This window comes from Cryptococcus neoformans (genome assembly GCF_000091045.1).
Source record: "Cryptococcus neoformans var. neoformans JEC21 chromosome 11 sequence".
NCBI lineage: Eukaryota > Fungi > Basidiomycota > Tremellomycetes > Tremellales > Cryptococcaceae > Cryptococcus > Cryptococcus deneoformans.
In genome coordinates this window covers 386,528-409,586 of record NC_006680.1, presented here as the reverse complement: position 1 = coordinate 409,586, position 23,059 = coordinate 386,528, and the positions used below count along the sequence as shown (strand labels likewise).

General features: G+C 48.0%; 10 protein-coding genes across 10 annotated transcripts; 4 read left to right on the top strand and 6 right to left on the bottom strand.

Annotated features, from left to right (window-relative positions):
• Window positions 1-9: 9 nt before the first annotated feature.
• CNK01390 (histone acetylation-related protein, putative) lies at window positions 10-1,860 on the bottom strand. Its single transcript, XM_567818.2, has 5 exons — window positions 1,581-1,860; window positions 1,347-1,519; window positions 970-1,289; window positions 334-916; window positions 10-275 (listed from the first exon to the last, which is right to left on the bottom strand). The coding sequence occupies exons 1-5, from the start codon at window positions 1,750-1,752 to the stop codon at window positions 150-152; spliced, it is 1,374 nt and encodes a 457-aa protein (XP_567818.1). The 5' UTR covers window positions 1,753-1,860; the 3' UTR covers window positions 10-149.
• Window positions 1,861-2,043: 183 nt separating this feature from the next.
• On the top strand, window positions 2,044-4,016 carry CNK01380 (expressed protein). Its single transcript, XM_024658048.1, has 3 exons — window positions 2,044-2,252; window positions 2,318-3,005; window positions 3,096-4,016. The coding sequence occupies exons 1-2, from the start codon at window positions 2,101-2,103 to the stop codon at window positions 2,931-2,933; spliced, it is 768 nt and encodes a 255-aa protein (XP_024513773.1). The 5' UTR covers window positions 2,044-2,100; the 3' UTR covers window positions 2,934-3,005; window positions 3,096-4,016.
• CNK01370 (ER to Golgi transport-related protein, putative) lies at window positions 2,295-7,678 on the bottom strand. Its single transcript, XM_024658047.1, has 19 exons — window positions 7,329-7,678; window positions 7,058-7,266; window positions 6,813-7,005; window positions 6,415-6,762; window positions 6,197-6,364; window positions 5,528-6,143; window positions 5,373-5,476; window positions 5,185-5,307; window positions 5,010-5,124; window positions 4,793-4,930; window positions 4,617-4,726; window positions 4,440-4,558; window positions 4,255-4,384; window positions 4,137-4,197; window positions 4,033-4,083; window positions 3,776-3,966; window positions 3,657-3,725; window positions 3,375-3,599; window positions 2,295-3,321 (listed from the first exon to the last, which is right to left on the bottom strand). Exons 1-19 carry the CDS (start codon window positions 7,596-7,598, stop codon window positions 3,049-3,051), a joined length of 3,513 nt encoding a protein of 1,170 aa, XP_024513772.1. The 5' UTR covers window positions 7,599-7,678; the 3' UTR covers window positions 2,295-3,048.
• Window positions 7,679-8,071: 393 nt separating this feature from the next.
• On the top strand, window positions 8,072-10,108 carry CNK01360 (mitochondrial ribosomal protein s24, putative). Its single transcript, XM_567815.2, has 2 exons — window positions 8,072-8,457; window positions 8,513-10,108. Exons 1-2 carry the CDS (start codon window positions 8,158-8,160, stop codon window positions 8,624-8,626), a joined length of 414 nt encoding a protein of 137 aa, XP_567815.1. The 5' UTR covers window positions 8,072-8,157; the 3' UTR covers window positions 8,627-10,108.
• Window positions 8,760-10,138, bottom strand: CNK01350 (mitochondrial ribosomal protein s24, putative). Its single transcript, XM_567814.2, has 4 exons — window positions 9,833-10,138; window positions 9,621-9,772; window positions 9,298-9,565; window positions 8,760-9,233 (listed from the first exon to the last, which is right to left on the bottom strand). Exons 1-4 carry the CDS (start codon window positions 10,087-10,089, stop codon window positions 8,828-8,830), a joined length of 1,083 nt encoding a protein of 360 aa, XP_567814.1. The 5' UTR covers window positions 10,090-10,138; the 3' UTR covers window positions 8,760-8,827.
• A 150-nt stretch (window positions 10,139-10,288) lies between these two features.
• Window positions 10,289-12,068, top strand: CNK01340 (conserved hypothetical protein). Its single transcript, XM_567813.1, has 5 exons — window positions 10,289-10,671; window positions 10,735-10,834; window positions 10,891-11,178; window positions 11,230-11,319; window positions 11,370-12,068. Exons 1-5 carry the CDS (start codon window positions 10,396-10,398, stop codon window positions 11,960-11,962), a joined length of 1,347 nt encoding a protein of 448 aa, XP_567813.1. The 5' UTR covers window positions 10,289-10,395; the 3' UTR covers window positions 11,963-12,068.
• On the bottom strand, window positions 11,993-14,540 carry CNK01330 (calcium ion transporter, putative). The gene is made up of 7 exons (XM_567812.1): window positions 14,003-14,540; window positions 13,647-13,953; window positions 13,492-13,598; window positions 13,255-13,441; window positions 12,366-13,203; window positions 12,193-12,309; window positions 11,993-12,141 (listed from the first exon to the last, which is right to left on the bottom strand). Exons 1-7 carry the CDS (start codon window positions 14,492-14,494, stop codon window positions 12,120-12,122), a joined length of 2,070 nt encoding a protein of 689 aa, XP_567812.1. The 5' UTR covers window positions 14,495-14,540; the 3' UTR covers window positions 11,993-12,119.
• A 658-nt stretch (window positions 14,541-15,198) lies between these two features.
• On the bottom strand, window positions 15,199-19,303 carry CNK01320 (purine nucleotide binding protein, putative). The gene is made up of 19 exons (XM_567811.1): window positions 19,159-19,303; window positions 19,094-19,105; window positions 18,861-19,040; window positions 18,535-18,807; window positions 18,297-18,487; window positions 18,073-18,240; window positions 17,691-18,017; window positions 17,522-17,638; window positions 17,227-17,473; window positions 17,049-17,174; window positions 16,909-16,994; window positions 16,810-16,857; window positions 16,623-16,760; window positions 16,413-16,569; window positions 16,094-16,359; window positions 15,871-16,033; window positions 15,670-15,821; window positions 15,511-15,619; window positions 15,199-15,456 (listed from the first exon to the last, which is right to left on the bottom strand). The coding sequence occupies exons 1-19, from the start codon at window positions 19,237-19,239 to the stop codon at window positions 15,292-15,294; spliced, it is 3,006 nt and encodes a 1,001-aa protein (XP_567811.1). The 5' UTR covers window positions 19,240-19,303; the 3' UTR covers window positions 15,199-15,291.
• A 185-nt stretch (window positions 19,304-19,488) lies between these two features.
• On the top strand, window positions 19,489-21,436 carry CNK01310 (DNA replication origin binding protein, putative). The gene is made up of 2 exons (XM_567810.1): window positions 19,489-21,246; window positions 21,298-21,436. The coding sequence occupies exon 1, from the start codon at window positions 19,552-19,554 to the stop codon at window positions 21,244-21,246; it is 1,695 nt and encodes a 564-aa protein (XP_567810.1). The 5' UTR covers window positions 19,489-19,551; the 3' UTR covers window positions 21,298-21,436.
• Window positions 21,429-22,905, bottom strand: CNK01300 (hypothetical protein). The gene is made up of 3 exons (XM_567734.2): window positions 22,376-22,905; window positions 22,211-22,321; window positions 21,429-22,158 (listed from the first exon to the last, which is right to left on the bottom strand). The coding sequence occupies exons 1-3, from the start codon at window positions 22,646-22,648 to the stop codon at window positions 21,544-21,546; spliced, it is 999 nt and encodes a 332-aa protein (XP_567734.1). The 5' UTR covers window positions 22,649-22,905; the 3' UTR covers window positions 21,429-21,543.
• Window positions 22,906-23,059: the final 154 nt, after the last annotated feature.

The following is a 23,059-nucleotide window of genomic DNA, read 5'->3' as shown; positions in this document are numbered from 1 at the left end:
AAGGTACGTTCGATTATGGAAATTATACATACACCATGGGTATCCCAACATCTAGAAAAAGGAGGAAGAAAGAATGGTAGCTAGTCTACAAAAATATCACAACCTGCTTTAAGGAATAAGAGTGTATGTGCCAGTAACGATAGTAGCTTTTACTTTCGGGCCTTGCCTCGAGTCCCCTTCTTGCCCCGTGGCTGTTTCTTTCGCCTCTCAATACACCTGGGACAGATCCAGTTCCCTGCAGGAGTTTTATCCAGACCGAGACACCCAATGTGATACTAAATCGCCCAGAGCTGTCAGCAACGCCACAGCCAACTATAAAAGACATGGACTCACCCATTCAATCTCACAATCGTCATCGTCACATCCAATCATCTCGCCATAACTGACCTGCCTACAAGTGCAGTACACCTTTGAATCTAGATCATCCCCAGCACCTCCAGTCTCCTCACCCATCTCCATCTCGGCATACCTCTCTCCTCTCTTCGACCTATCGTCGTCACCGTATCCCTCGGACTCTTCCTCCTCGAATTCTTCGGCAGCAGGAATATTTGTGCTTGAACGCTTACCGCCTCGCCTTGATGGACGCTTGAGTTCAGCCGTAGGGGGCATGACCGCGGCGTAGCCAAGAGTAGGCGTTACGTTTGCACTTCTCACACCGCTGCCTTCTCTGCTGCCTGTATCCAAGCCCAAACCATCGGTGCGCTTTGAGTCGATTGAAAAAGAGGGTTGCATGGGTACGTTGCTGCGCTTTTCGTCGTTGCCTGTTCGTGATTCAGTGTCGGAGCCTCCGTCATCGGCTTCACGGCGGGCCCTGTTGGCAGCAGCGGCGAGTTGACGCGCAGTACGGGGTTCGATGGGTTTCCCGCCAAAACCAGAGTTAGAGACGACAGAGTCGGTAGGTGAAGTCGCTCTGTTTCTGCTTGCCCATCAGACCAGTTGGCGTGTGGGGACCATACAAGATAGACGTACTGCTTTCTTCGCTTAACAGGCTTCTTCTTCTCCCCGCCCGCACTCGACGACTCATCATCATCCCTTGCCCCCAACTGTTGCACTCGACTCCTCTTCTTTTTGCTAGGCGTATCACCCACCTTGGTCTCGGACGGTCCCCCGTTTGCGGTATAGCCCCGACTGCCGAACGGCGAATTGGCAGCCCGGGCAACGCGGCGAGAATTAGTAACCGGTTGAGGGAAGGGAAGAGTGAGGGATTGAGAGTAGGGAGAAGGTGGGGATGGAACGAGCAAGGTGGAAGATGCAAGGAGATTGGAGATATGTTTCTGGTGGTTCAAAATCTGGATCCGGGGGATGAGCAAAAATGTTGCGCGACCCAAGGGAGAACAAACACTTACGCCATCACAAGCACCGGCAGCTACTCGAATCTTATCATCACCGCCGAGCTTGTACCTTGCGGCCTCCTCTGCAATCTCCTGCAGGAGCTCAAACCGTTTTTCTGGTGTGACATTGGGATCTTGGATCCAGTCAATTAGCGTGTAGAGCTTCTTCTCTAGGCTGACAAGAGTAGCTACATCCGGCTAAATCAGCTTTTGCGCCCAGCGAAAAGGTCGTAAAGGATATCCGCTTACAGTATAGTACAGCACCAAGCTCATTTAGGTCGCTGTGAACTCTTGTGAGCTCTGGTGGGATCTGGTCGAGAGTATCCATGATATCCTGTATGACGAGGAGGTCCTGAGCGTCGTTTGTGGGGGGTGGAGGTGAGGGGGATGGAGGTTGCAGAGCTGTGAGCTTGGGTGGCATTGTAGTGTGGTTCTATACGGGTACGGGTGCGTGTAGGGCGAATTATATGGAGACTGTATGGAATATAGGGGAATAGGGGAGGATATAGGATATGCCGAGCAGATTATTATGGGAGGGTGCGGAATGGCAACAGCAACGCGGAGATCACCCACAACTCCGCCGCTCACACACCCGCCACGCATATAACTCCGCCCTTGATAAGGCGTCTTCCGCCGGAAGCTCGGGACGTGCCGGCTGTCTCTCCCGTCGGTCAGGCGTGGACGATCTAATCTCGTGACGATTTGAAGAGCAACCGTATAAAAGCTCGGGTATACAGATTGACATCCCCAAGTCACCTAAGCAAACATCATGTCCAGCGACAAGAGCCAAGTAACCCCTTATGGCCAGTCCCAGGCCACTCAGTACAAGACTCATCCTTTTCATACAAAAGGTGATATCACCCTCGTCTCTTCTGACGGTGTCCTTTTCAAAGCCGATGTCTGGTGTCTCGCTCATGCCAGGTGAGTTGAGTGTAGCAGGTTGCTTCCTAGACGAAGATTTCCATACACTAACTAGAAATGTCTAGTGCCGTCTTCCACGACATGCTAGAAATGTCCAATCCCTCCGTAGCAGATACTTCCACCCCCGAATCCATCTCTGTCCCTGCCAAACCGCCTCACCCATCCGAACCTATCGATATTCCTTTCCCCTCTCGCACCCTTCAGCTCTTCCTCGACCTTAGTCGAGTATCAGACGATGTCATGTTAGCCATCACTATGGAAGAAGCGGGAGATTTACTCTCCTTTTCCCATCTCTATGACTTGAGAGAATTCGTGCTTAAGAAACTCAAGGATCGGGCTATGGACCTCGGCCGACGAAGACCTTGGGATCTTCTAGTCCTTGCCTCGAGACTCGACCTTGATGATCTAGGTGTCTCCGCCTTGGAGGCAATGAATGAAGATACTTTCGTGAGGGGACAAAAGGGAAGCACATCCAATTTCTGGGAGTCAATAGCGCTTTTGCAGAATGGGTGGCAGAGTCGGATCATCAAGTCTGTCATCGATAAACCAGAAGGAGGTTCGGTTCGACGTCCAGGGTATCCCGACGACTACTCGTACAAGACGGGGTATGTGTTCAAGCTTAGGGATTGGTCGGAAGCGGGGAGGCGGTTTAGAAATACCAGGCTGCGAGATGAGCAGTAGTAGACAAAGAGGTAGCCGGATCCGGTGATTGACAGGCCATGTAAGATACAAACAATTGTCACACGATGCAGGGTATGTAGAAAATTGTCCCGAAGATGACACACTATAACTCTTTCTATGCTCTGACTCCCTCCCACTGTTCACCTATCGGCACGGCCCCAGGCAACGGTACCGGCACCAAAACCGTAACCTCCTTCTTTGCAGGCAATACTCTCACGGTCTGTGCCGCATTCTTCATGTATGATTCACATAAGACTCCTTGTATCTTAGCTTGCCCTTCCGAGGACCCTCCTGGAGAATCCAAGGGATAGATGGCGACGTTGGGAAGGAAGATAGTACCAGCTCGAGTGGGAAGGAGTACAATCTCGACTGAAACATCCTTTTCGGGCTACAGAGAGAAATGATCAGTCTCGTTTTTGCATAGCAAGTTTTGAGGCTTACATCCGGGACGAAATAAGCCTTCTTCTTCCCTAACACTATCCAATCCTCAGGATTGACTTGAACGTCGTACACCAATCGCTGGGTTTTCTCTTCTTTCGTGAGTTCAGATGGTAAACCCATCCATTGCGAAGATGTTGAGAGCTTGAGCAAAAAGGCCAGCGGTCGACCTTGGTAAATGGATGTGCTTGGTGATAAGGTTGGAGTCAAGGAGATCGCTGTGAGTAGCTGCGTGCATATCGTCAGTTTTGGGTGTGTGCTTTTTCTCAGACTGGATTGACATACGCGACGTTGAGGAACATCAACCGGGATCTCAAGGCTTCTCCATTCTGGCAAGGTCGCCGATTTGATAGACTTTCGAGCCATGTTAGCCTCGCTTTTTTGGGATTTTGCATCACGCTTACTTCGCAAAAGGCCAAGCCACTATCGCCCATATCCTTTAGTTCATAACGGAAAATCTCTTCAAGGGATTCCCCGATAAGATAGCTTCTCCACTTTGAGCGATCGGCAAGGATCTCGCGGACCGCGCGTTCGATAGATGAGCGTGAAGTAGGGGAAAGAGAACGTAAGGCGTCGGTAACGCTAGAACGTATTTCTGCAAAATAGTACCTATTAGTGTATATTCTTCTAGCCACTAGCTGTAAGGCACATTTAAACCAACCTTCGTCTATTTGGCGGTATTTGATTCTCAAATTTAAAGACGATACAGGATCTATTGTCGCCGTCAGTTATATCTCCTTGCATTATATCAATGTGTGGACTTACCACCATCCTTCTTTCTTCTTATCTTGAACAGGAAAGACAATGGCTGACTAGCCACAGATACCTACGAAGTAACTTCAATCAGCAATCGATCATTCCACACAGAAAGTGATCCGCATACTATGGGACCCCCTCCCTGCTTTCTACAACTCTCCACTTCATATCCACTCCCATCGGGGGCAATCAGCGCGGCAGAAGCGATCCTCAGGATCTCCTTATCATCAGGCGAGACAGTGAAATGGGATAGCAAACTATCACAGCGATTAGTGGATCTGTCATAAACAGAAGGAATTCCTCTTGACTCACCAGTCGGGTCGGAAAAAGTCTTGAACGTTAATAGTCAGGGGAAGACCCGTGTCGATTGTTTGTACATCCACCCATTGTCGAACACCTTTGTCCGTATTGTGTAGCAGCATGATGTGGGCCTTCCACGTCTTGTTAGTTTCTGAATGGTGATAAAACTTGTTGCTGTTGTCCACTTACTCGCATGTAGTCCGTAGGCGGAAGACCCGTGTAGGGTATGCTTATTCTCACTGTTTCTTCAGCTCTGATATCGCCGATTGTAATTAAGCCTTCATCGTTTAACGTAAGATCTTATACAATCATTATCAGCTACCTTCTGACGCATCTCGCATCTCGCATTTCGCAAATGGACCCACTAGTCTCGTCCCATTTGGCGTCTTCAAGGATGAACCCAACCCCTCTGGTCAGAGATGTCAGATTCACCCTTACTTCTTGCAAGTCGACCTGGCCGTTCTTGATATCAAGGATCACGAGAGTATCATCCGTCAACTTGACTGTAAAGCAATTAGCCGCACATTGCAGGTAACGCGATGTCATGTGATAGCCCACTATTATAAGGCATCCTTAACGTACCTTCATCTCTTCTGATGATTACCGACCTTCCTGAATCTTTCAGATCATAATTAAAGTTGAGTTGACCAAGAAAGAGAGAGGCTGATTGAAGGTTATATATCCCATGAGTAGACGTCTAGAAGCTTCTGATCAGTTGATTATTCAGCGGTACGGAATTAGAGGTAGCGCAGCATACCGAACTTGAAAGTCGAATAAGGTTGACGCCCGGATGAAGACTAGTTTCTTTCGCTGAAAAATGAACCACGCCGCCAGAATGAGGATGGCTTAGTCTGACTTCCACACCATCCGCTTCAACATCCTATCATTGGTTAGACGTTCGTCTGATCTTTCTGGTCGGTATAGCAGATATGATTCGATACTTACAATATCCAATTCATTCGTTATCTCAACATCGACAGTTATCTCATTGCGATCAATCTTTGTCTCCTTCCCCAACAGCCTAATCGAGAACGACCGGTGGCCCTCGACTGTGATGAGGTATTAGGATCTTTTCTACTTGCGAATTACATAACACTCACCGTTCCATACCTCATTCACCTTCTTCAACCCCTCAATCACTTCTTTCAATAACTCATCCTCGTCTCCATCTCCTGTTTTCCCTGTTTCTCTGACAGAAACTTCTAAATACCCAATTGCCAACTCTCCCCACTCCATTCCATCTTTATCTAGCTTTTTGGACGCCTTCAACGCTACTCCCAAAGCATATTTTACCACTCTATCCCATACTCCCAATTCCTGACATTCCTTCGCCAATTCTTGGGCTTGAGTGTAAGCTTCATCCCATTGATCTAGAATAACAGCGAGACCTAGCAAGTTTGTCAAGGGGCGGATGCAAGAAAGGTTTTTGGCGCATTTGCGATATGCAGCAATGACTTTGAGAGTAAGATCGCGATACAATGCGAAGAAATTGGAACGATCGGCTATGGCCGCCAGGAGAATAGAATTGGACATTTGCGGACGAGATGTGGAGGAGGAGTCTATTGGGACAACTGGCGATGAAGGCACAGAGGAGGCAAGGGTTGACTCGTCGAAGAGGACGTCTGACGTGGAGGATTGGGGGACAGAGGCAGATTGGAAGGATTGGAACGGATATGTGGAAGGTAAATGTCCTGACGAGACACCCAAGTGTTCTACCTTTGTCCCGTGTCAGCTCTCATGCTCGCTAGCAGAATGAAGACGAGATTTACTTGTATACGCGCAATATCTAATAATTCAGATCTGACGGATTCGTATGCCGTCAGGCCAGAGTAATCATTGTTTGGACGTTCAAGTCGCGCCCACTGATCACATTTGGAGACAATGTCCATGCAGGCGGTATAAGTCCATGATTCGATAAAATGTTCCGCAAGATCGGCCTGTAACAATGTAAATATCCACAGTGAAGACATGAGGAGTGCAAACAAACCTCGTTCTCCCTCAAGCGATTTGCAAGGCTGGCAACAAACCATTGACCCCTCTTGGCGACCTCTGTTATTCTTCCCAGTTTCCCTAGCAAGATACCTTGCCTGGCAAACAGATATATCCTAAAATCAAAGACACTGATGGAGCTAGACCTCAGCATTTCCCGATAGGGCTTCATGGTTGTGTTCAGTACAGGCAATGAATCGTCACGAGATCCCGTAGCACCAAGTTTACCAAACCACGAAAGGTTTTGCTCCTTCAACACCTGGATGAAAGCTGCCTCTAATTCTTCGTAGATGATGAGTGAGTCCTCCGGCAGATTGACCCCTTCAAATGATTGTGCCAGAGATTCCTGATTTCCACTGAGTTTTTGCCTCAAAACGCAGAGTGAGGAGGGCGCACCTTGAGCAAAAACCATGTGCAGAAATTCCACCCCACCATCACCCTTTGCGCTTCTCCCCGCTTCACCTCATCCTCTCGTTCCAGGATTGCAGAATCAAATGCAATGACAAAACACTCTTTCAGTTTGTTGATAAGCTCGGGCCACGCAGCTGGATCATTCACCCCTGGCGGCGGTAAGTTCAACTGAACGCATCTGTCGCATAACGGGTCAGTATTTCAAACAAAAAAGAAGGATACAAACAAACCTATCGCGCTTTCCGACATTGAAATCCGCTTTGAGCTTTCCCAGTACGCCTTTATCCTTTCCCCAAACCGTCTTGCCTGACTTGTCTGCAGCACTATTTGGTGGGTTGACAAGCACAATCAGTGGCGCGTGCGGAGTTCTGCGAGCTGCAAGGAGAGAGAGCCAGTCTCTGATGAAGTTCCGCGTTTGTGATTTATAAACCTCCCCGTCCTGAGAGCCAGTTTAGCGTCAGCTGGCTCAATTGTCATTGCTTCTTGAACATGATGACGCACTTCGCAGACGACAAGACACATGTTGACCAGGGGCGAGTCCAAAACGCTGACATTTTTATCTCTTAGACTGGTAACTTCCCCCAAGTCCACAAGGTCTATGTCTACCTCTTGTATCGTCCTCAGGGATGTTCGAGAAGATGATTTCCAATGAAGATTACGGAGAGGCAGATGAGCCTTTATGCCCGCCACGGCATTGTGGAGGACTGATGAGCTTGATGAGGCGGGAGAAGGGGTAGGATGGAGGGTATAGGTGATTGTGGTCAGCGGCATGGTTACTGAGGGAGTCCGGAGGTTTGGAAAAGAAGGGGATAGCGGGAAGTCTACGGTGATTAGACATCCGCGTGTATAAGAAGATGGTCTCCGAAGACGAACGAGTAATAAGGCAACAGAGATAAGAGGGGCGAAAACTGTAGACGTCATCACTCTTAGCTACCCAAATTCACAAAATTGGGTATTGAGATGGTCAAGTGAAAGAAAAAGCCAGTCACAATAAACTTTCCCACTGCATAGCAGCATGTATGCTTAACAAGCAGAGCAAATTTGTCTAAGATGCTGAACACAAAGAGACAGAAGAACTCCCCCAGGCATCTCAGACATCCAGCAGTTATTAAGCCATTAAAAACCATTAAAAGGAAACCGAGAGATGAATTTCCTCAAGTTTTATTGGGATTGGGCCACTCAGTTTTCCGGCTAAAATTCCCTGCCGCTTTCACCCTTTCCTCTTTCGACCAGCATTTCGACTGGAAAAGTTGGTTAAAAACATCAAAAATTGCAACCAAATCCATATCCCTTCCTATAACCCCCCACACCCCCATACAAATTGCCTGCAATGCCTGTCCGAATCAGATTCGCCCGTCACGGCCACCGCAAAAATCCCATCTTCCATCTTGTCGCTATCAACTCTAAACGACCGCGAGACGGCAAGCCTCTTGAGCTCTTGGGCGTGTACGACCCCATCCCCCGTGTGCGAGAAGGCAACACACCTCCAGCCGCCGCCAATGTTTTTGCAAAGGGTACCGAGGATATGATCGTAAAGGAGAAGAAAGTCGAGTTGAATGTGGACAGGATAAAGTACTGGTTAGGCGTGGGCGCGCAACCTACTAGGAGTGCTGTCAAGTTATTGGAGAGGGTGAGTCTTTGTTCTAAACAATTGGTCGAATGTTGTGTGATTGACTTCTATGCAGGGAGGTGTTCTCACCACTCCCCACAAGTGGCAACATATGTGGTCTCCTCCCCCTTCAGGAATCCCACAAACAGGAGCAGCTAGTGGAAAGGCGGTGGAAAGTACATTGCCTTAAGGGATTATGCACATCGAGGTTCTATCTATGTCCTACTATCGTTAGAGCGCTACATCACGCATTCGACTGGAGGCATCTTCATTGCTGGATATCTCATACAACATGGTTTTGCAGATTCAAGCCAATGATACAATCACAGTGGGTATATCATCGCTAATAAACACCATTTCTATGAAGAAGATAATATACAAGCCTAAACTCCTACTCCTTCTTCTTCTTCCTCTTTTCACCCTCCTGTTCATCGGCCTTCCTCTTCGTGCCAGCACTCCCTTCCTCTTGCTCCTCTCCTTCAGCATCATCATCCACTCGTCCTTCCTTCCTCGCCTTCCTCGCATCCCTCTTCTTCTTTTCCTCCTCCTTCCTGTAAGCTTTCAACTCTCTTGCTGTCATTTTACTAGTGTCCACCTCATCCTTAATGTCTACTTGCTTGACTTGAGACTGAGCCTGGGTGCGAGCCTTCTTGGCGGGACGCAGTTGCTGAGGTTCAGGTGAAGGGCTTGGTGAAGGCATGATAGGGACGGCAACAATTTCGGGGGCAGGAGGAGGGTTAGAAGGGTCTTCAAGGAGGGACCCTGTCAGGGAAAGCATTTGGTTTGTGACTTGCATCCTTTTCCACGATGCTATCAACAACGACACTTTTTGAAAGAGATGAAAGAGGGAATGAAACTTACCCAATGACGGTAAATTTGACTAACTCCCTCTTGCCAAAGAACTCGCCAGTCTTTTTATTCCTCCACCTACCCGTTTCCTTTACTTCCATCTCGTTTTTATCAACATACTCGACTTCACTACCGTCGAGGCTTTCTGTTTCAACGACTTCATCGGTTTCCTCGAATTCATAGAGGTCGGCGGGGATATGCTGGATAGGGATAGAGACGTTGAAAGCGCCAGCGAAGATAAGGGACAAATGGGATGGGGAAGAAATGGAGTGAATACCACCTGATGGCAAAGTCAGCTTATATTTCTTATATTAACAGAAAAGTCATAGACACACGGAGTTTTTGTCCAATCTTGGGAGCCCAGTAGATGGCATGGAATTCAACGTTGACAACCTCAAAGGGACATTCATTTATGATCTTTGCTGTGTCATCATCGAAGCTATGGTCCCAATGGGCGATGAGAACACCCTTCACTTCGGGCACATACCTGTTAACCTTATCAGCCTCTTTACCATACCCCCACGCTCGAGACCTGGATCCCACTCACTGCATGATCATCCCATCCAGCTGATCTCTCACACCTGCCATAACATCACCAGCAAACTTGGGAGGTACACTTAACCTCATTCTCATCTCCCTATGCTCAAATGGAGATTTCTCTCCCTTTTCATGCTTTTCGCTCTTGGACTTTTTGTCCTTTTTGGACTTGGACTTGTCGTGGTGATGTTTTTCTTTACCGTGTTTTTCCTTGGACTTGTCTTTCTTGTGTTTGGAAGATGAGGCTGTGGCGTTTGGGGCGGACATAACTGTCTGCTAATGTAAGAGGTTCCCCGAGTATTGTGCAGGAGTATGTAAGATGCAAAGAAGTTTTAAATATATTTAAGAGGCACGAGGAAAAAACTGAGAGTTACCGGTGGAAATGGTGATGTCATGACATAATTTCTCTCTCAACTCGTAAACATCTCGAACGAATAACGAAAAGTAACAAAGTAATCAACCGACGAACGGATACTGGCTCTTATGTCAAGCACCCAATATCTGTGCCTCAGGATCTGTTTTTTAAAATCCCACAGGTGATATATTTGACCGTCCCCAAACCAATTCCCCCAAATGCCGTTTCTCCCACGAACATCATTCCCGTTTTCGCCTAACACCCCTTCGTGGTTCGCTGGCCACATGGCTCGATCCCTTCGCGAACTGCCCCCATTACTGGAGAACATCAACCTCGTCATTGAGGCTCGTGATGCTCGATTGCCACTTACAAGTATCAATCCGATTTTTGACGGGGTATTGAGGCGGTGGAAAGCTAGAGCCAAAGTGGAAGGAGAAAGAGAAAGAATCGTCGTTTACACGAAGAGGGATTTGGCTGAAACCAGGTTTGAAGGGGTAAGCTATCCATCCCAAACTGGAGCCACATCATTTACTGACATACTTGATTCTATGTTAAAGCCCTTGGCAAGAGCCTTTGTGCAAAATGGCAGCCAAAAGATCATGTTCGCGGACACTCGCAAAAATTCAGACGTCTCTCATATCCTGCGTTACGCCGTCGGTGAGTTTCTCGACTCTCCTAATCATGCCATCGTTCTCTAACCAGAGATCTGGCAGACCTTGCTCAAAAGTCTGTTCCGTTCTCCCCAACATACTCTATCCTTGTTCTTGGTATGCCCAACGTCGGCAAATCATCGTTACTGAACGCCCTTCGCCGAGTTGGTCTGCGCAAGGGCAAGGCGTTCCAGACTGGTGCTTTAGCTGGTGTGACCAAAAAGTTAACTGGAACGGTTAGAATATATGAGGAACCCCAGGTGTATGTGTACGATACGCCTGGAGTCATGATGCCCTATCTGGGTAAGGGTGAAGAAGGTGGAGAGAAGGGCCTGAAATTGGCTTTAACGGGTGAGTATTGTGGCAGTTTATAGTCGGTTCCGAGCTGAATTTCCTCTGTAGCGGGCATTAAGGAAGACTTGTTTGAATTAGATGCCATTTCAGATTATCTTTTGTGGAAGTTAAACCGTCGCTACGTCTCAGAGCCATCGCGTGAGACCCATCGTCAGCTCCTAGATATACAGCTGGCTGATCTTTAACAGTCCCCTCTTACCTTTCCTCACTACCACTGCCGCCCTCTTTCGAACCTACTGACCATCTTCCTACTCTTCTTTCCGCTTTATCTAACCGTTTAGCTGCAAAGCAAAAGGGCGGTGAGGAAGATTGGGAGAGTGTTATGCGATGGTTCGTGCGAGCATGGAGAGAAGGTAAGATGGGAGAATGGACACTGGACGAATTGGTGCCGTACCGACCAGTTGAAGTTTTATTACCACACGAGGTGGACAACATGCGCTTGGGAGGCGAAACCGTTGACCTTCCTGTAGCCGGCGTTCCAGAACGACAGATGTCGCAGGGAGAATTAGATACTCATGTCAATCAGACCGTCACTGCATATCTCTCGACCCTTTCATCCTCAACATCTCTTGAAAACCCAGCCTCTGTCTCTCAGCAGCGCAAAATATCCAAGTCTCAACGTCTTCAAGAAAAGGATGCGAAGTTACGAGGGAAGGGTATCAATGTGAAGAGGAGAGAAGAGTGGCAGCCGGGAGGTGTAGTGAGTGGGGGCAAGAGAAAAGGGATGAGTGTGAAGAGTACTATGGGCGCTGCAGGGAGGGCTGTCAGACGGCGAGGATAAACAAGTATAAAGAAGTGGTAAAGATATAGCAGTCGTGCATCATATTTTCATCATTGATAATAACAGTTGCGAGATATCTCTTGGTGTATGTACAATTATCCTTTCCCATTCGTATACAGTCCCTAACATTTCATACGTTGTTCCAAATCTGAGATATTTAAACAAGAGGATCATAGAACCTGCCACCAACCATTAACTTCACCAGACTCGATTGGTCATGATAGACTCACCAGCAAACCAGCGCAATGGATAGGTACGCCATCATCATCACAAATCCTTCAAGATAGTTGGTCCGCCCATCAGAAATGGCGAAATTAACTAGCAAAACTGAAATTACCAAGGCCATACTGTTGAGAACGCATCAATACCCAGACAGCATCATAGTTAAGCATGCCGAACTTACGTTTCAAAAGTATCAAAGAAGAGCAACATTGGCTGTCCGATTGCCCATCCGATAAGGACCAGAATTGGCAATAGACACAATGATACCTGGATACTACTGCCAACCGCAATGCTCATCGAAAGATTCAGCTTGTCCTTGACCGACACCGTTACAGCAGTGATATGTTCGACGGAGTTACCGATCACAGGCAAAAGGATCAAACCAACAAACTCTCTTGAAACATGACCAGTAGCGGTAAGACCATCGATGGAATCCACAAGCCACTCGGCAGTGACACCAGCCAGGGCAGTCATCAAAAATAACATACCCAGGGCAAAATGAAATTTGACCTTTGGCTGGACATGCACTGTACCGTCTTCGTCGACAATGATATGTTCGGATTCTGCTGATGACACGACAGACTGACGCTCGATATCCTCGTTGGCGACAGATGGCCGTAGGGTATCTGAAATATTTGAACTAGTCCTAAATGGACTGATAGGTGATGATTGAGTGAGTGTATTATCGTTTTTCTCACTGACCGGAGGAGTTTCGGGGTTAAGAGGATTACCGGGGATCTGTCGTTGCTCTCCCTCATTATCCGCTTCATGTCCATCAGCACATGGCTCCTTCTGTCGCTGTTCCTTCTTAGAAGATACTGAAAATTTCCTGAATTTCCTGAATCGCCTGTTGGACTTTACCGAACTAACTGATGAAGCAGAAGAACTGCTGGAGCTTGAGGAATCAACAATTGAGTCAACCCAGTGAGGCCTTGGGAAGACGTGCTGGTGATGTGGCGCTGGGCCGGGAAGTGGGTGTCGGACCTTTTCGCGAGGGATCCTGAAAAGATATGCGTGGGCTATGATACCGTAAGTCTTTATGCAGAAAAGCAGATGAAATAATAACTCACTGTATAACTGGAAGGTGAGGAACATGGCATACACAGCAAGCAAGATGAAGCTCAAACCCCTCGACATCTTGAGCAGGTTTTCCAACTCCTCGCCTTCAGGTTGCGATCCTGCTCTGGTGCTAGAGACAATATCGGAAGTAGAGGGATAGGCGTAGTGATAAGCGGCAGGAAGAACGATCGCCATCAGCTACATCTGGTCAATAACCTGTTCCAATGTCTGCGCAGCGTGACACTTACAGAGATACCCAACAAAGAAATGTGCATCTGAGCACCGATTATGGTGTATAACTGTTCGTGGAATCGAAGACCGCCGGCGAAGTAGCTCATACCAAGTACAAGCAACACTGAAGAAGATCAGCGATAGACAATCTCTGACCTAAGATGCCACGTACCGTTACTCAAAATGGACCCAACCATACTGGCCTGTACAATATCAAGCTGACCCTTGACCAAGGCCAAAATTGCGATCAAAAGTTCCACGGCGTTTCCAAAGGATGCGTTGAGTAACCCACCCCAGGCTTCTCCAACTCGATGAGCCAGTTCTTCAGTGGCGAAACCCAATCCACCAGCGAGTGGCACGATGGCGATTAAGCTTGTCACGAAAATAGCTATGGGGTCCTGATGACTAAAATGTAAAGCCCAACTGATGGGAAGAATGATCGGCACCGCAGCAAGAGCAGGTTGAGCCTTGATGGTGTTCTAAATCGTCGTTAGTGCCCCGTTGCTGGAAGCAAAAGATTTGGCTTACGCGAAAACATTGTCTCCAGGTAGGCTCAATGAAAGTCTTCGGTAACTTCTCTTCCTCACTTTCGGGGGGACCCATCTTGGGAGGCAAAGGAATTGAAATATTCTTCAATGGAGCAAGCCTATTTATCCCAAATGCTGAGCCAGAGTTGACATCCACAGAGATAGTGGGTGCGCTGTTTGGACGACTGGGAAGGTCAGCAGTACCATGACTGACTGGATCGACTTCAGAAATCTTGATCGATGGTACACGGGCATGACCAGGTCGAGATCGAGGTTTCAAGATAGTGCGCAAAGTGGTGGGTTGCTTGATGGCAGGTGCTGAGCCACCAGGCTCCTGTTCTGATAAGACATTTTGCTGCTGCTGACTTGTGGCGTCACCGGTATTGGAAGGATAGCCGGAAGATGTAGAAGTGTTCGTATGTATCTGTTGTTGGGGATTATGGCCCTCTATATCTGGTTCAGGTTCTGGCTCGACGATAGGAAGGGAAGCCATTGAACGTTTGGCGGTGTAGTCTTGTAAGAACTGAACTGGAAAATAGAAATAGAAGAGGAAGGAAGGAAGAAAGAGAAGGGGTGTTATGGGAAGAATGGAGGTTTATTATATCGAGCCAGCGGGCGCTTAGTGGCAATAGTGTGCCGGTGGAGGCTGGTGATAAGGGAGCAGCCAGAACGTGGAAGAAGGACATCTCCGTCTACCGACATGACGATGATCAAAGGATGCTCTCAGGGCTTGGCGCCTTGGCGAGTGGCGAAAGGTGACTCAATCATCGGAATTGCTCATCCAGCTGTTCACTCCTCAGGCCTCTGTCCCATCCGTGCTTCGACCTTGCCGAACACCAGTCTGAGTACATGATAGACATATATTATTGAGAAGTGTGAGTCGTGCCGGCTGCTACTGGTTGCTGTCAAAAAGGTATTGGTGTTGCCAACGAGTTGCCACCAACAGCTGATGCCATACGATGCTGTGTAGTGATATCATCATCAGCGCAGCAGCTCTGCCTCAAGAGAAAATAGGCATGAAAGAACTCGGCAATAGCTTGATGATAGGTTTCCTTGAAGCGGACACTGTAAACATCTCCGTGCCCGACCCTTCATTCCCGAGGAACAGAATGCGTCAAGAAGAGGGATGGAATGAAAAAGATCGAGGATCGAACGAACATAAATGAACGAAGAAACAATGCAATATCAATTCGCCCAATATAATTAGAAGGCAGTAAAATTGTGAAACCCGATACTTGTTACATATTTAATCTCTCCGTCCTGGAGTTTGGAGAGTCTACGGATCTTCCCTTACTTCTTAGCTTTTGACTTTACTCCCTTGGCTGCCGTCGGTTTTGATGCAGATTTGGCCGCGGCTTTACCTTTCGGCTTTACAGCTTTGACCAATTTATCCTGTAACGGATCCTCCTCTTCGTCCGTATCCTCCTCCGGCTCATCCGGCACAGGCTCGTCTTCCTATACGAAACGAAAAGTCAGATGATAGCCCGTCGGATCACAGGACAAACGCACTTCAAAAACATCCTCATTGTCCGGCACTGGTCCAGCATCAATCTTCTTCTTTGCCCCCGCAAACATGTCACCCTTGTGGAACGCGATGGGGTGATCAGTCTTGTTGTACCTGCGCAAAGATCAGCTTTCTGTTGTTGACACGAACGACATACGACTTACTGTCTGGTGAAAGAGGCCTTCGTGGCGCTTGGGATTTTTTTCAGGATGTCCTCATCCCGCATCGTATCCACACCAAGTTCGACAAATGCATCCCAATCGTCTTTTCCAAGATAATATTCGTCCATGTACTCAATCGTCTCTTCCACAGCCGCCTGCATGATAATTAGCAATAGTGAAGTAGCGCACTAACGAGGTACTTACAGCACCACGATCAATGAGAGGAGATACAATCTTGCTGGCCAAGAGAGGCATGTACTGCTCTCTAATCTCCTCTCTGCTTCCTGACACCCGCAAACGCATACGAATCTGAATATCCGTAAGTTGTCTTTGAAGTTTGTTCTGCTTCGAATTTTGCCCCAGCCATCTAGATCACTGTTAGCATCATACTCGTATTCGATAGGCGGCAGAAGAAAAAATGGCATACTGAGGGAAAGCAGGACCCCAGCTGCCCCAACCACCACCCTGACTCCTCATTGCACCATACACGTGCATGGCAGGCTTTACCGTGGAAGCTACAGCATGCAGCGGTAAAAGAGACCAATGTTGCTCAGAGCCGTGAATCATGCGATCAATTAAATCACCGTCGGATATAGAGTCCGCAGCCTTGGATACTAATTCAAGGTGCTTGAGGTTCTTCTCGGGACCGTCGAGGTTGTTTAAGACAGTAGGGTTCGTTTTGAGGTAGTGCTCCTGATATACAGCGATGAGCTCTACTTGTCTGCGTGAAGTTCCTCGCAACTTACCTGCATGAAAAGAGGCACAAAACTGAAATCGTGGAAGTATAGCTCTATTCTATCACCCAACGTTTCTTTGCTATTTTTGGAGAAAGCATATGGGCCTGTCAATCTATCGATGATAGTAAAAGGCGTCATGATTGTGTTCTTCTCATTGACCTTGACCCTACAGACGCGAATGAGCTTAATTCAAGGTCCAAAAACATCAAAATGACTTACAATTGCTTTCCTTCGTCAAAATTCATTTCACTCTTACCAAGCTTAAACGTGGAGAGCATGTTCAAAACTTGACGGATATCAGAATTAACTCCCTTCACAAGCTCGTCAACGACGTTGGGTGGAATCTTGAGCTTTTCCCTATTAAGCAATATTAACTCGTTACTGATTAGCTTACAACTTAACGTACTTGTGCAAGATAGACATAATCCTTGAGCGAATCTCGTTTGGCTGGGGTCTGCCTTGACAATCAGCTCACAGCATAATATAATACAAAAAGACGACTTGCCTCCTAAAAGTCATGTTGAAAGTCGTGCTCTGTAGGGGCTTCATTTTTTGTAATGTGCGATCGTTACAGATCAAAATCATTGGGATCTACCAAAACAATAATCAATGAATAGTCTGAAGAACATTCCGCGCTCCACTTACCTTAGTCTTCTTGATCAATGTGTTCAGAGCGCCGACACCACCTCTGTCACCCGCGGACATTCCATCTACTTCGTCCATAATCAAGCAGGTTCTAGAGTCAATCTTCAACCCCGCGGCATTTATATCCTGTACGCTCGTCAGTGGCCTTTCCTTTTCTGAACTTCATTAGATGACTTACACCAACGCCTTGACCCTTGAAGAACCCATCCAAACTCTTGTTGTCGACATTTGTTTCATTCTCGATTAGCTTCTTGCTTCGAGTGTCACTCGCATTCAGTTCTAATGGAGTGTACCCGGCTTCTTTTGCCATTAGATGAGCCGAAGTTGTTTTGCCTATACCAGGAGGACCGGAAATGAGAACAGCGCGATAAATGCCCATACCATCTTTGCCGGGTTTCTTGAAATTTGCCTTGTAATTCTTTTGCCTGTGACTATATCAGCCATGATACATCAAGCATTAATTGTACTCTTACCAGTCTTGCAGCCATTGACCCAGGCGTTCAACAGGAGCTTTGTTACCGCAAATCTCCTTCAAACTAGTAGGAGCATACTTGGTCGTCCACAGCTGGGCTGATGCAGGACCCATTTTTCTGAATAGCAGTCAGTGCCAGAGATGCACCAAGGAAATATGACAAAGCTCACTTGACAGCCATACCTTGTCCTTCCAGAGCTTTCTGCTTCCTTATTCTCTCCTTTTCCTCTTTCTTTTCCCTCTCTTCCATCTCTTTAGCCTGCTCCAAGATTTTCTTCTCCTCCTTCTCCCTTGCCTTAGTCGCTTTTTCCACAGCCGCCTTATCTACCGTTCCATCGGGTCCTTTGCCAGAAGATCTTTGACGAATAAGTTCAAGGAATTCATCTTCGTTGATCATAGGAATTTTCTTCTCTTTGACCTTGTTGAGTTTTGAGACACCAGCGTTTTCGCCCACTACGACGTAAGAAGTTTTTCCAGAAGGGGCCGTGGTAACTTTTCTATACCCAAAGCCTTAGCATTCGAGTTAGTATAATATGATAAAAAGATACTCACCCAGAATACCGTCTGACGAGCTCCTGCGCATCCTCCCTTCCCAGGCTCTCCATCTCTCCTGTGAAAACAAACGTGAGGCCTGCAAGACAGTCAGGCGCACCCTCAGGGATTTCCTTGGATCCTGGGGCTTTAGGACCAGCAGCACGCGCTGCCGCTGCCGCTCGCCAGCTGTATCCAATCAGTTTACGGGCATGGCATCATGGGAAGAAAGACAGAAGACACACTCAAACTTTTTTTCTTCCTTCTTCTCTGGCTCTTCCATCTTAGCAGTCTTAGGTTCCGCCGGTTTTTTAACTGACGTAGACTTCTTAGGAGCAGCAGGAGACTTGTTTGCAGTTGATTTTGGCTTGGGCTTTTCCCGAGGCTCGTCTTCATCATCGAAATTATACTCATCTTCATTGTCAACATCCACCGGCTATCGGGATAGTGAGTGGAAGGTAACTCAAAACACAGACGACTTACGCCAAAGTCGTCGTCGTTCTTCGTTTTCCCCTTCTTGGTGCTCTTCGTGCCTTGATCATCAGATTCCTTGCCAGCTCTTCCTCCTAGACTTTGTCTCTTCCGTTGCGGTTTGTAATACTCTTCCTCAGACTCGGAGTCGCTAAGGATTTTACGCTTTGCCAATGCCGGTTTTCGTGTCAGTACTGGCTTGGAGGCAGCCCCGGATGCGGATTTGGTGACAGATTTTGATCTGGCAGGCGCAGGTTCATCGTCCGACGAGAGCACGATTGCCTTCTTTGGGTTCATTAGCCTTTGCCCTGGTTTGGACAGATGATAACGAGACTTACGGATCCAAAGTGTTTTGATGCAGTGCTGTTTGGCGCAGATGAAGGGGGAACAGCCTTGGAAGACGATTGCGTCTTTACGACCTCTTCAGGCTCGTCGTCGCTGTCATTGATCGTAATCGGTTTCTTGCCTGAACCACTTTTAGTTGCTACTTGTTTTGTTACACTAGTCTTCTGCGAATTCTACATCATCATGTCAGATTCGAACGAAATATTGTCTTGCGTCAAAAGCATACTCCTGAAGTAAACTAATACGCGGCACTGGTCAGCTGGAGCTGTACGCGCCGTGAGGAAGACGTACGAAACCACGAATGTCCTTGCCAGCCGGCCCATCAGCCTTGTTGGCAGGCTTCTTCTTGGGAGAATCTGCTTTTGAAGACATCTGTCCGAGTGCTGCCCAAGACCCAAGATGAGTTTGACCAAGAAAGTAAGGAGGAATGAAAGAGGATTCAAACCGAGATAGTGGCGGACGCGTTTGCTAATTTCAACATCATCACATTTCGCGTACATAATAAATACAGCACGCATGCAGGCCATCATCCATCGCTCGGCGCGACTCGCCGCCTGTGCCAGACGAGAAAGAAAAAGACGGAGAAGATAGATCACGCCGAGTAACAGTAAATAAACATATGTCGACATTGTGTGGGCAACGATCTCTTGATAAACAACTATAGCGGCTACACTACGCTATAAGATGCCTCCCACAGCAAAACGACCTCGTCAGAAGTCACCACAACATGAAGATCCTGGAGCGCGACCTCGCGAGTCGCCAGACCCAGAAGCGAGCGCATCACACCTTGTCTCTTTCCTCAGTGGTTACGCCGACCATCAATCAGACGAGGAAGAAAATGAGCACGATCTCGATGACGATGATGCAGACAGATATGAGCCATCGGACCAGGAGGAGGATGCGGAGGACGGAGTCAATGAGGAGGAGGAAGAGACAAGAGTTACGCCTCGCAAGATGGGTCTTTTACCAGCATCAATGACCAGCACACCTCGATCTAAAAGGGGAACACCTAAAAAACGCAAACCCGGATCGACCACTCCCACACCTCGAAGAACCCCTGTCAAAACCCCTAAGCGCTCATTTGTGCTTGCCCCAGGTGATGGAGAGCAGGAGGACATGGGGTTTATTAGAGCCTCGAAGGCAGACGGGTATTTTACACTCATGGCGCAATCGTCAAAAACGTCCGGGAACAGCTATTCTCTTTTGGCCGACCCTCTATCAAAACAGGCTTACGAAAGATATATTGCCGAATCATCAGAAGTTCGCGCTACCTTAATACCGCCAGAGACATTCATGGGCAAGTTCCGTCAGTGGGAGAAAGAACTTGAAGCAGGCTTCAACCTTCTTTTCTACGGTTTTGGCTCCAAGCGTCCGGCACTGAACCTTTTTGCTCAAAATCGTCTTGCCAAGAAAGGACATGTAGTTGTAGTCAATGGCTTCTTCCCAGGTTTAGGCATTAGGGACGTTCTGAGCGAAGTTGAAGATCGGTTAGAGGTACCGCAAAATGTCTCTGTGCCGGCTTACTGCTCAACTCCTCTAGAGCGAGCTGCTCATCGCATCTACGCCTATCTCCTACCGCCTGCTGCTATACAATCACATTCGCGGAAGCATTGGCCCACTGCTTCGGCTCCTCTCTATCTGGTGATACATAATATCGACGCACAATCCCTTCGAACGCCCAGATCTATAGCTACCCTGTCTCTGTTAGCCTCCTCTCCGCGAATCCATATAATAGCATCTTTTGATCACGTTCATACCCCAATTATTTTCTCCACATCTCTTTCCAACTCACCCCCCCACTCATATCCTGATGGTGGCTGGAGAGGTACCCCGCAAAAAGACAGGGGGTTCAATTGGATACATCACAGTCTCACTACTTATGCCCCCTATGATCTCGAACTATCCTATTTGCGCCTATCGGCACAATCTCTCACACCTTCTGGCTCTGGAACAGGTGGCATATCTGAAGAAGGTGCTCTTCAAATCCTCAAATCTGTACCTGTCAAGGCAGCCCGATTGCTCAAACTCATTCTTACTCAGCAACTCTCTCGTTTACCATCTCATCCAAAATGGCATGTGGCTTACCCTGCTCCCTCCAGCGGCAGCGGTATTGCCCCCCCCTTTGCAGTGGACGGATATTTGTTGAACAAAACTGCGAAAGATAAGTTTATTGCTACGGAGGATGAACGTTTTGAGGCGTTCATAGGAGAATATAAAGATCACGGCTTGGTGGCCGAAGCTAGCGTGGCCAGTGACGTAGATGAAAACCATGATGGAGCTGTAACCGAAGGAAGGAAGGAAGGAAGATGGTTCTGGGTGCCACTAGGCAAAGCAGCAGTTGAAAGAATTTTGCAGAGTATGGAGGACATAGAAAGTTAGGTACGTAAAGACTGTGGTATCGTGATTTCGAGTCGCTGACCGGCTATCAAGATGTTCTGATATAGAGATTGTGTTATAATGAATGAGAGGACAAGAAGGAAGGAAGATTGTTTGATCAAGTGTACCGGAATCTGTACGAGTAGTTGTTGAGTCAGGCATAGCATTTTGATGTAGATTCATTCTCTTCCGTTCAACATATTAATAACAAAAAAGACATGGAAAAGCCCAAAGCCTATACAACAACTACCTTGGATCTTCTTTTTTTTTACAAATGGCTGCTGATCCTACACACACTGCTTACTCCCGTCGTTCAGTCTCCAATCCTCTCATGCCAACATCCAATAACATCTCGAGACCACTTCCCGATCGGTCTCTTCCATCGCGACCAACACCAGCGGCCACTCCACTGTCTTTTGGACTGATTGACCTGCTCCCACCACGGCTCCTCTCCTTGTCTCGGCCTTCAGCAGTGTCTCGAAGGGGAGGAAGGTCTTGCCCCGATGGCCGTGGAGGGACACGAGAGGCAAGGTTGGGGTGGAGTTGCCAGAATCGAGGTCGAGGGTCTTCTCGTTCCTTTTCGTACCCGTTTCCGTATCCATGAGCAACAGGCCGTGGAGGTGGAGGCATGAACTCGCTAGCCGTTTGGGCAGGGGGAGAGGCAACACCAGCAGAAGATGAACGGCCAGAGTCGCGAGATGTGAGAGAAGGCGTACGCTCAGGTGACCTGTTTAGTTCTTCAGATCGAGGTACTGGAGGTTGCTGAGGGTTGGGAGAAGTGTTAGACATGGCCAAGGCCGTAGATGGAGGAGCAGGCATGACAGGCACGGACATGGCACCCAGAGCAGCTGCCTGGTGCAAGGAAAGTCGAGCCTGGAGGACAGTAAGTCGAGTGTGGATCATAGCTGATAGTCGCTGGAGGCCGATATCAGTCTTTGCCCGTATACATAATGTGCACTCCACTAACCTCCTCCTCAGCCTTTTTGGCCCCAAGGATACTCAACAGCAACTCTCGATCGCCTTCACCACTTTTTCGGAATGAGTCAAGTATGCTCGCCAGAGAGGCAGGAGGTGGTGGCTATTTTCAACCGACTTATCAATACTGCGCACACCAAAAACCGGTCAAACTCACCAATTCTTCGTCCCACCATTTACCACCACCCATGCCGCCAAAAGCCATGGACAACGATACGCTCGGAGTCTCACTGGCATCTCGTCTAGAATGAGGGGGACTGGGTGGGTACTCCCCCTTTGCATTACGGGCAGGAGAGCGCTCAGGGCGGCGGGATTTTGTGCGATAATCTTCCGCGTGATGAGAGGGATGAGAGTGGGTGTGGGGATGGAGAGTATAGGGGTGAAAGCGGGAGGAGGGCTGGGGAGAGCGAGAAGGACCTGCTGAAGACATTGTGAAGAGTTGCGGGAAGAGTCGAATAAGAGAAAGACGGTGGGAAAAGGATCTGTGGGAGTCTATATATCTTTATATGAGATGCTGTCTTTGCCAGCTTGGCGCCAAGCTGGAATGTTCTGACGTCGAACGCAGATGCGCTGTGCGTGAGAAGAGATTTGAAGATACAAGCAGTGGGACTGGGAGTGAAGAGATGGATGGAGCGCCTGGCCGGGCAGTTTCGAGCACTGAGAAGAAGAAGTGGACAGCTTTATGCGATGATGTTTTTGCATCTGGCGACGACTAAGAAAGAGTCTGTGATCAATACATGGAAATGCCAAGCGCCAAGAAAATGCGAAGAAGCCTAACCGCTAACAATAGATCATTAGATTCCGCTTCCAGTTTTCTTGGGACGTACCCTGACGTCTTCCC

What these genes read in the sequence shown, in the direction of transcription:
- CNK01390 (XM_567818.2), bottom strand. Translation starts at nt 1,752, where the DNA reads ATGCCACCCAAGCTCACAGCTCTGCAACCTCCATCCCCCTCACCTCCA. An exon ending in CCTGTTAAGCGAAGAAAGCA is followed by an intron (nt 917 to 969) that starts GTACGTCTATCT and finishes ATGGGCAAGCAG; the next exon opens with AAACAGAGCGACTTCACCTA. An exon ending in ACGATTGTGAGATTGAATGG is followed by an intron (nt 276 to 333) that starts GTGAGTCCATGT and finishes TGGGCGATTTAG; the next exon opens with TATCACATTGGGTGTCTCGG.
- CNK01380 (XM_024658048.1), top strand. Translation starts at nt 2,101, where the DNA reads ATGTCCAGCGACAAGAGCCAAGTAACCCCTTATGGCCAGTCCCAGGCC. An exon ending in TGGTGTCTCGCTCATGCCAG is followed by an intron (nt 2,253 to 2,317) that starts GTGAGTTGAGTG and finishes AGAAATGTCTAG; the next exon opens with TGCCGTCTTCCACGACATGC.
- CNK01370 (XM_024658047.1), bottom strand. Translation starts at nt 7,598, where the DNA reads ATGCCGCTGACCACAATCACCTATACCCTCCATCCTACCCCTTCTCCC. An exon ending in TGTGTCTTGTCGTCTGCGAA is followed by an intron (nt 7,267 to 7,328) that starts GTGCGTCATCAT and finishes ACTGGCTCTCAG; the next exon opens with GACGGGGAGGTTTATAAATC. An exon ending in AGGCTTATTTCGTCCCGGAT is followed by an intron (nt 3,322 to 3,374) that starts GTAAGCCTCAAA and finishes TTCTCTCTGTAG; the next exon opens with CCCGAAAAGGATGTTTCAGT.
- CNK01360 (XM_567815.2), top strand. Translation starts at nt 8,158, where the DNA reads ATGCCTGTCCGAATCAGATTCGCCCGTCACGGCCACCGCAAAAATCCC. An exon ending in CTGTCAAGTTATTGGAGAGG is followed by an intron (nt 8,458 to 8,512) that starts GTGAGTCTTTGT and finishes ACTTCTATGCAG; the next exon opens with GGAGGTGTTCTCACCACTCC.
- CNK01350 (XM_567814.2), bottom strand. Translation starts at nt 10,089, where the DNA reads ATGTCCGCCCCAAACGCCACAGCCTCATCTTCCAAACACAAGAAAGAC. An exon ending in CTGGATGGGATGATCATGCA is followed by an intron (nt 9,773 to 9,832) that starts GTGAGTGGGATC and finishes TAAGGTTAACAG; the next exon opens with GTATGTGCCCGAAGTGAAGG. An exon ending in CAAGATTGGACAAAAACTCC is followed by an intron (nt 9,566 to 9,620) that starts GTGTGTCTATGA and finishes CTTTGCCATCAG; the next exon opens with GTGGTATTCACTCCATTTCT.
- CNK01340 (XM_567813.1), top strand. Translation starts at nt 10,396, where the DNA reads ATGCCGTTTCTCCCACGAACATCATTCCCGTTTTCGCCTAACACCCCT. An exon ending in CTGAAACCAGGTTTGAAGGG is followed by an intron (nt 10,672 to 10,734) that starts GTAAGCTATCCA and finishes TCTATGTTAAAG; the next exon opens with CCCTTGGCAAGAGCCTTTGT. An exon ending in TATCCTGCGTTACGCCGTCG is followed by an intron (nt 10,835 to 10,890) that starts GTGAGTTTCTCG and finishes GAGATCTGGCAG; the next exon opens with ACCTTGCTCAAAAGTCTGTT.
- CNK01330 (XM_567812.1), bottom strand. Translation starts at nt 14,494, where the DNA reads ATGGCTTCCCTTCCTATCGTCGAGCCAGAACCTGAACCAGATATAGAG. An exon ending in CCTGGAGACAATGTTTTCGC is followed by an intron (nt 13,954 to 14,002) that starts GTAAGCCAAATC and finishes ACGACGATTTAG; the next exon opens with AACACCATCAAGGCTCAACC. An exon ending in TCCATTGCGCTGGTTTGCTG is followed by an intron (nt 12,142 to 12,192) that starts GTGAGTCTATCA and finishes GGTTGGTGGCAG; the next exon opens with GTTCTATGATCCTCTTGTTT.
- CNK01320 (XM_567811.1), bottom strand. Translation starts at nt 19,239, where the DNA reads ATGTCTTCAAAAGCAGATTCTCCCAAGAAGAAGCCTGCCAACAAGGCT. An exon ending in CATCAAAACACTTTGGATCC is followed by an intron (nt 18,808 to 18,860) that starts GTAAGTCTCGTT and finishes ATGAACCCAAAG; the next exon opens with AAGGCAATCGTGCTCTCGTC. An exon ending in ACAATGAGGATGTTTTTGAA is followed by an intron (nt 15,457 to 15,510) that starts GTGCGTTTGTCC and finishes CGTTTCGTATAG; the next exon opens with GAAGACGAGCCTGTGCCGGA.
- CNK01310 (XM_567810.1), top strand. Translation starts at nt 19,552, where the DNA reads ATGCCTCCCACAGCAAAACGACCTCGTCAGAAGTCACCACAACATGAA.
- CNK01300 (XM_567734.2), bottom strand. Translation starts at nt 22,648, where the DNA reads ATGTCTTCAGCAGGTCCTTCTCGCTCTCCCCAGCCCTCCTCCCGCTTT. An exon ending in AATGGTGGGACGAAGAATTG is followed by an intron (nt 22,322 to 22,375) that starts GTGAGTTTGACC and finishes GGTTGAAAATAG; the next exon opens with CCACCACCTCCTGCCTCTCT. An exon ending in CCAAAAAGGCTGAGGAGGAG is followed by an intron (nt 22,159 to 22,210) that starts GTTAGTGGAGTG and finishes ATCGGCCTCCAG; the next exon opens with CGACTATCAGCTATGATCCA.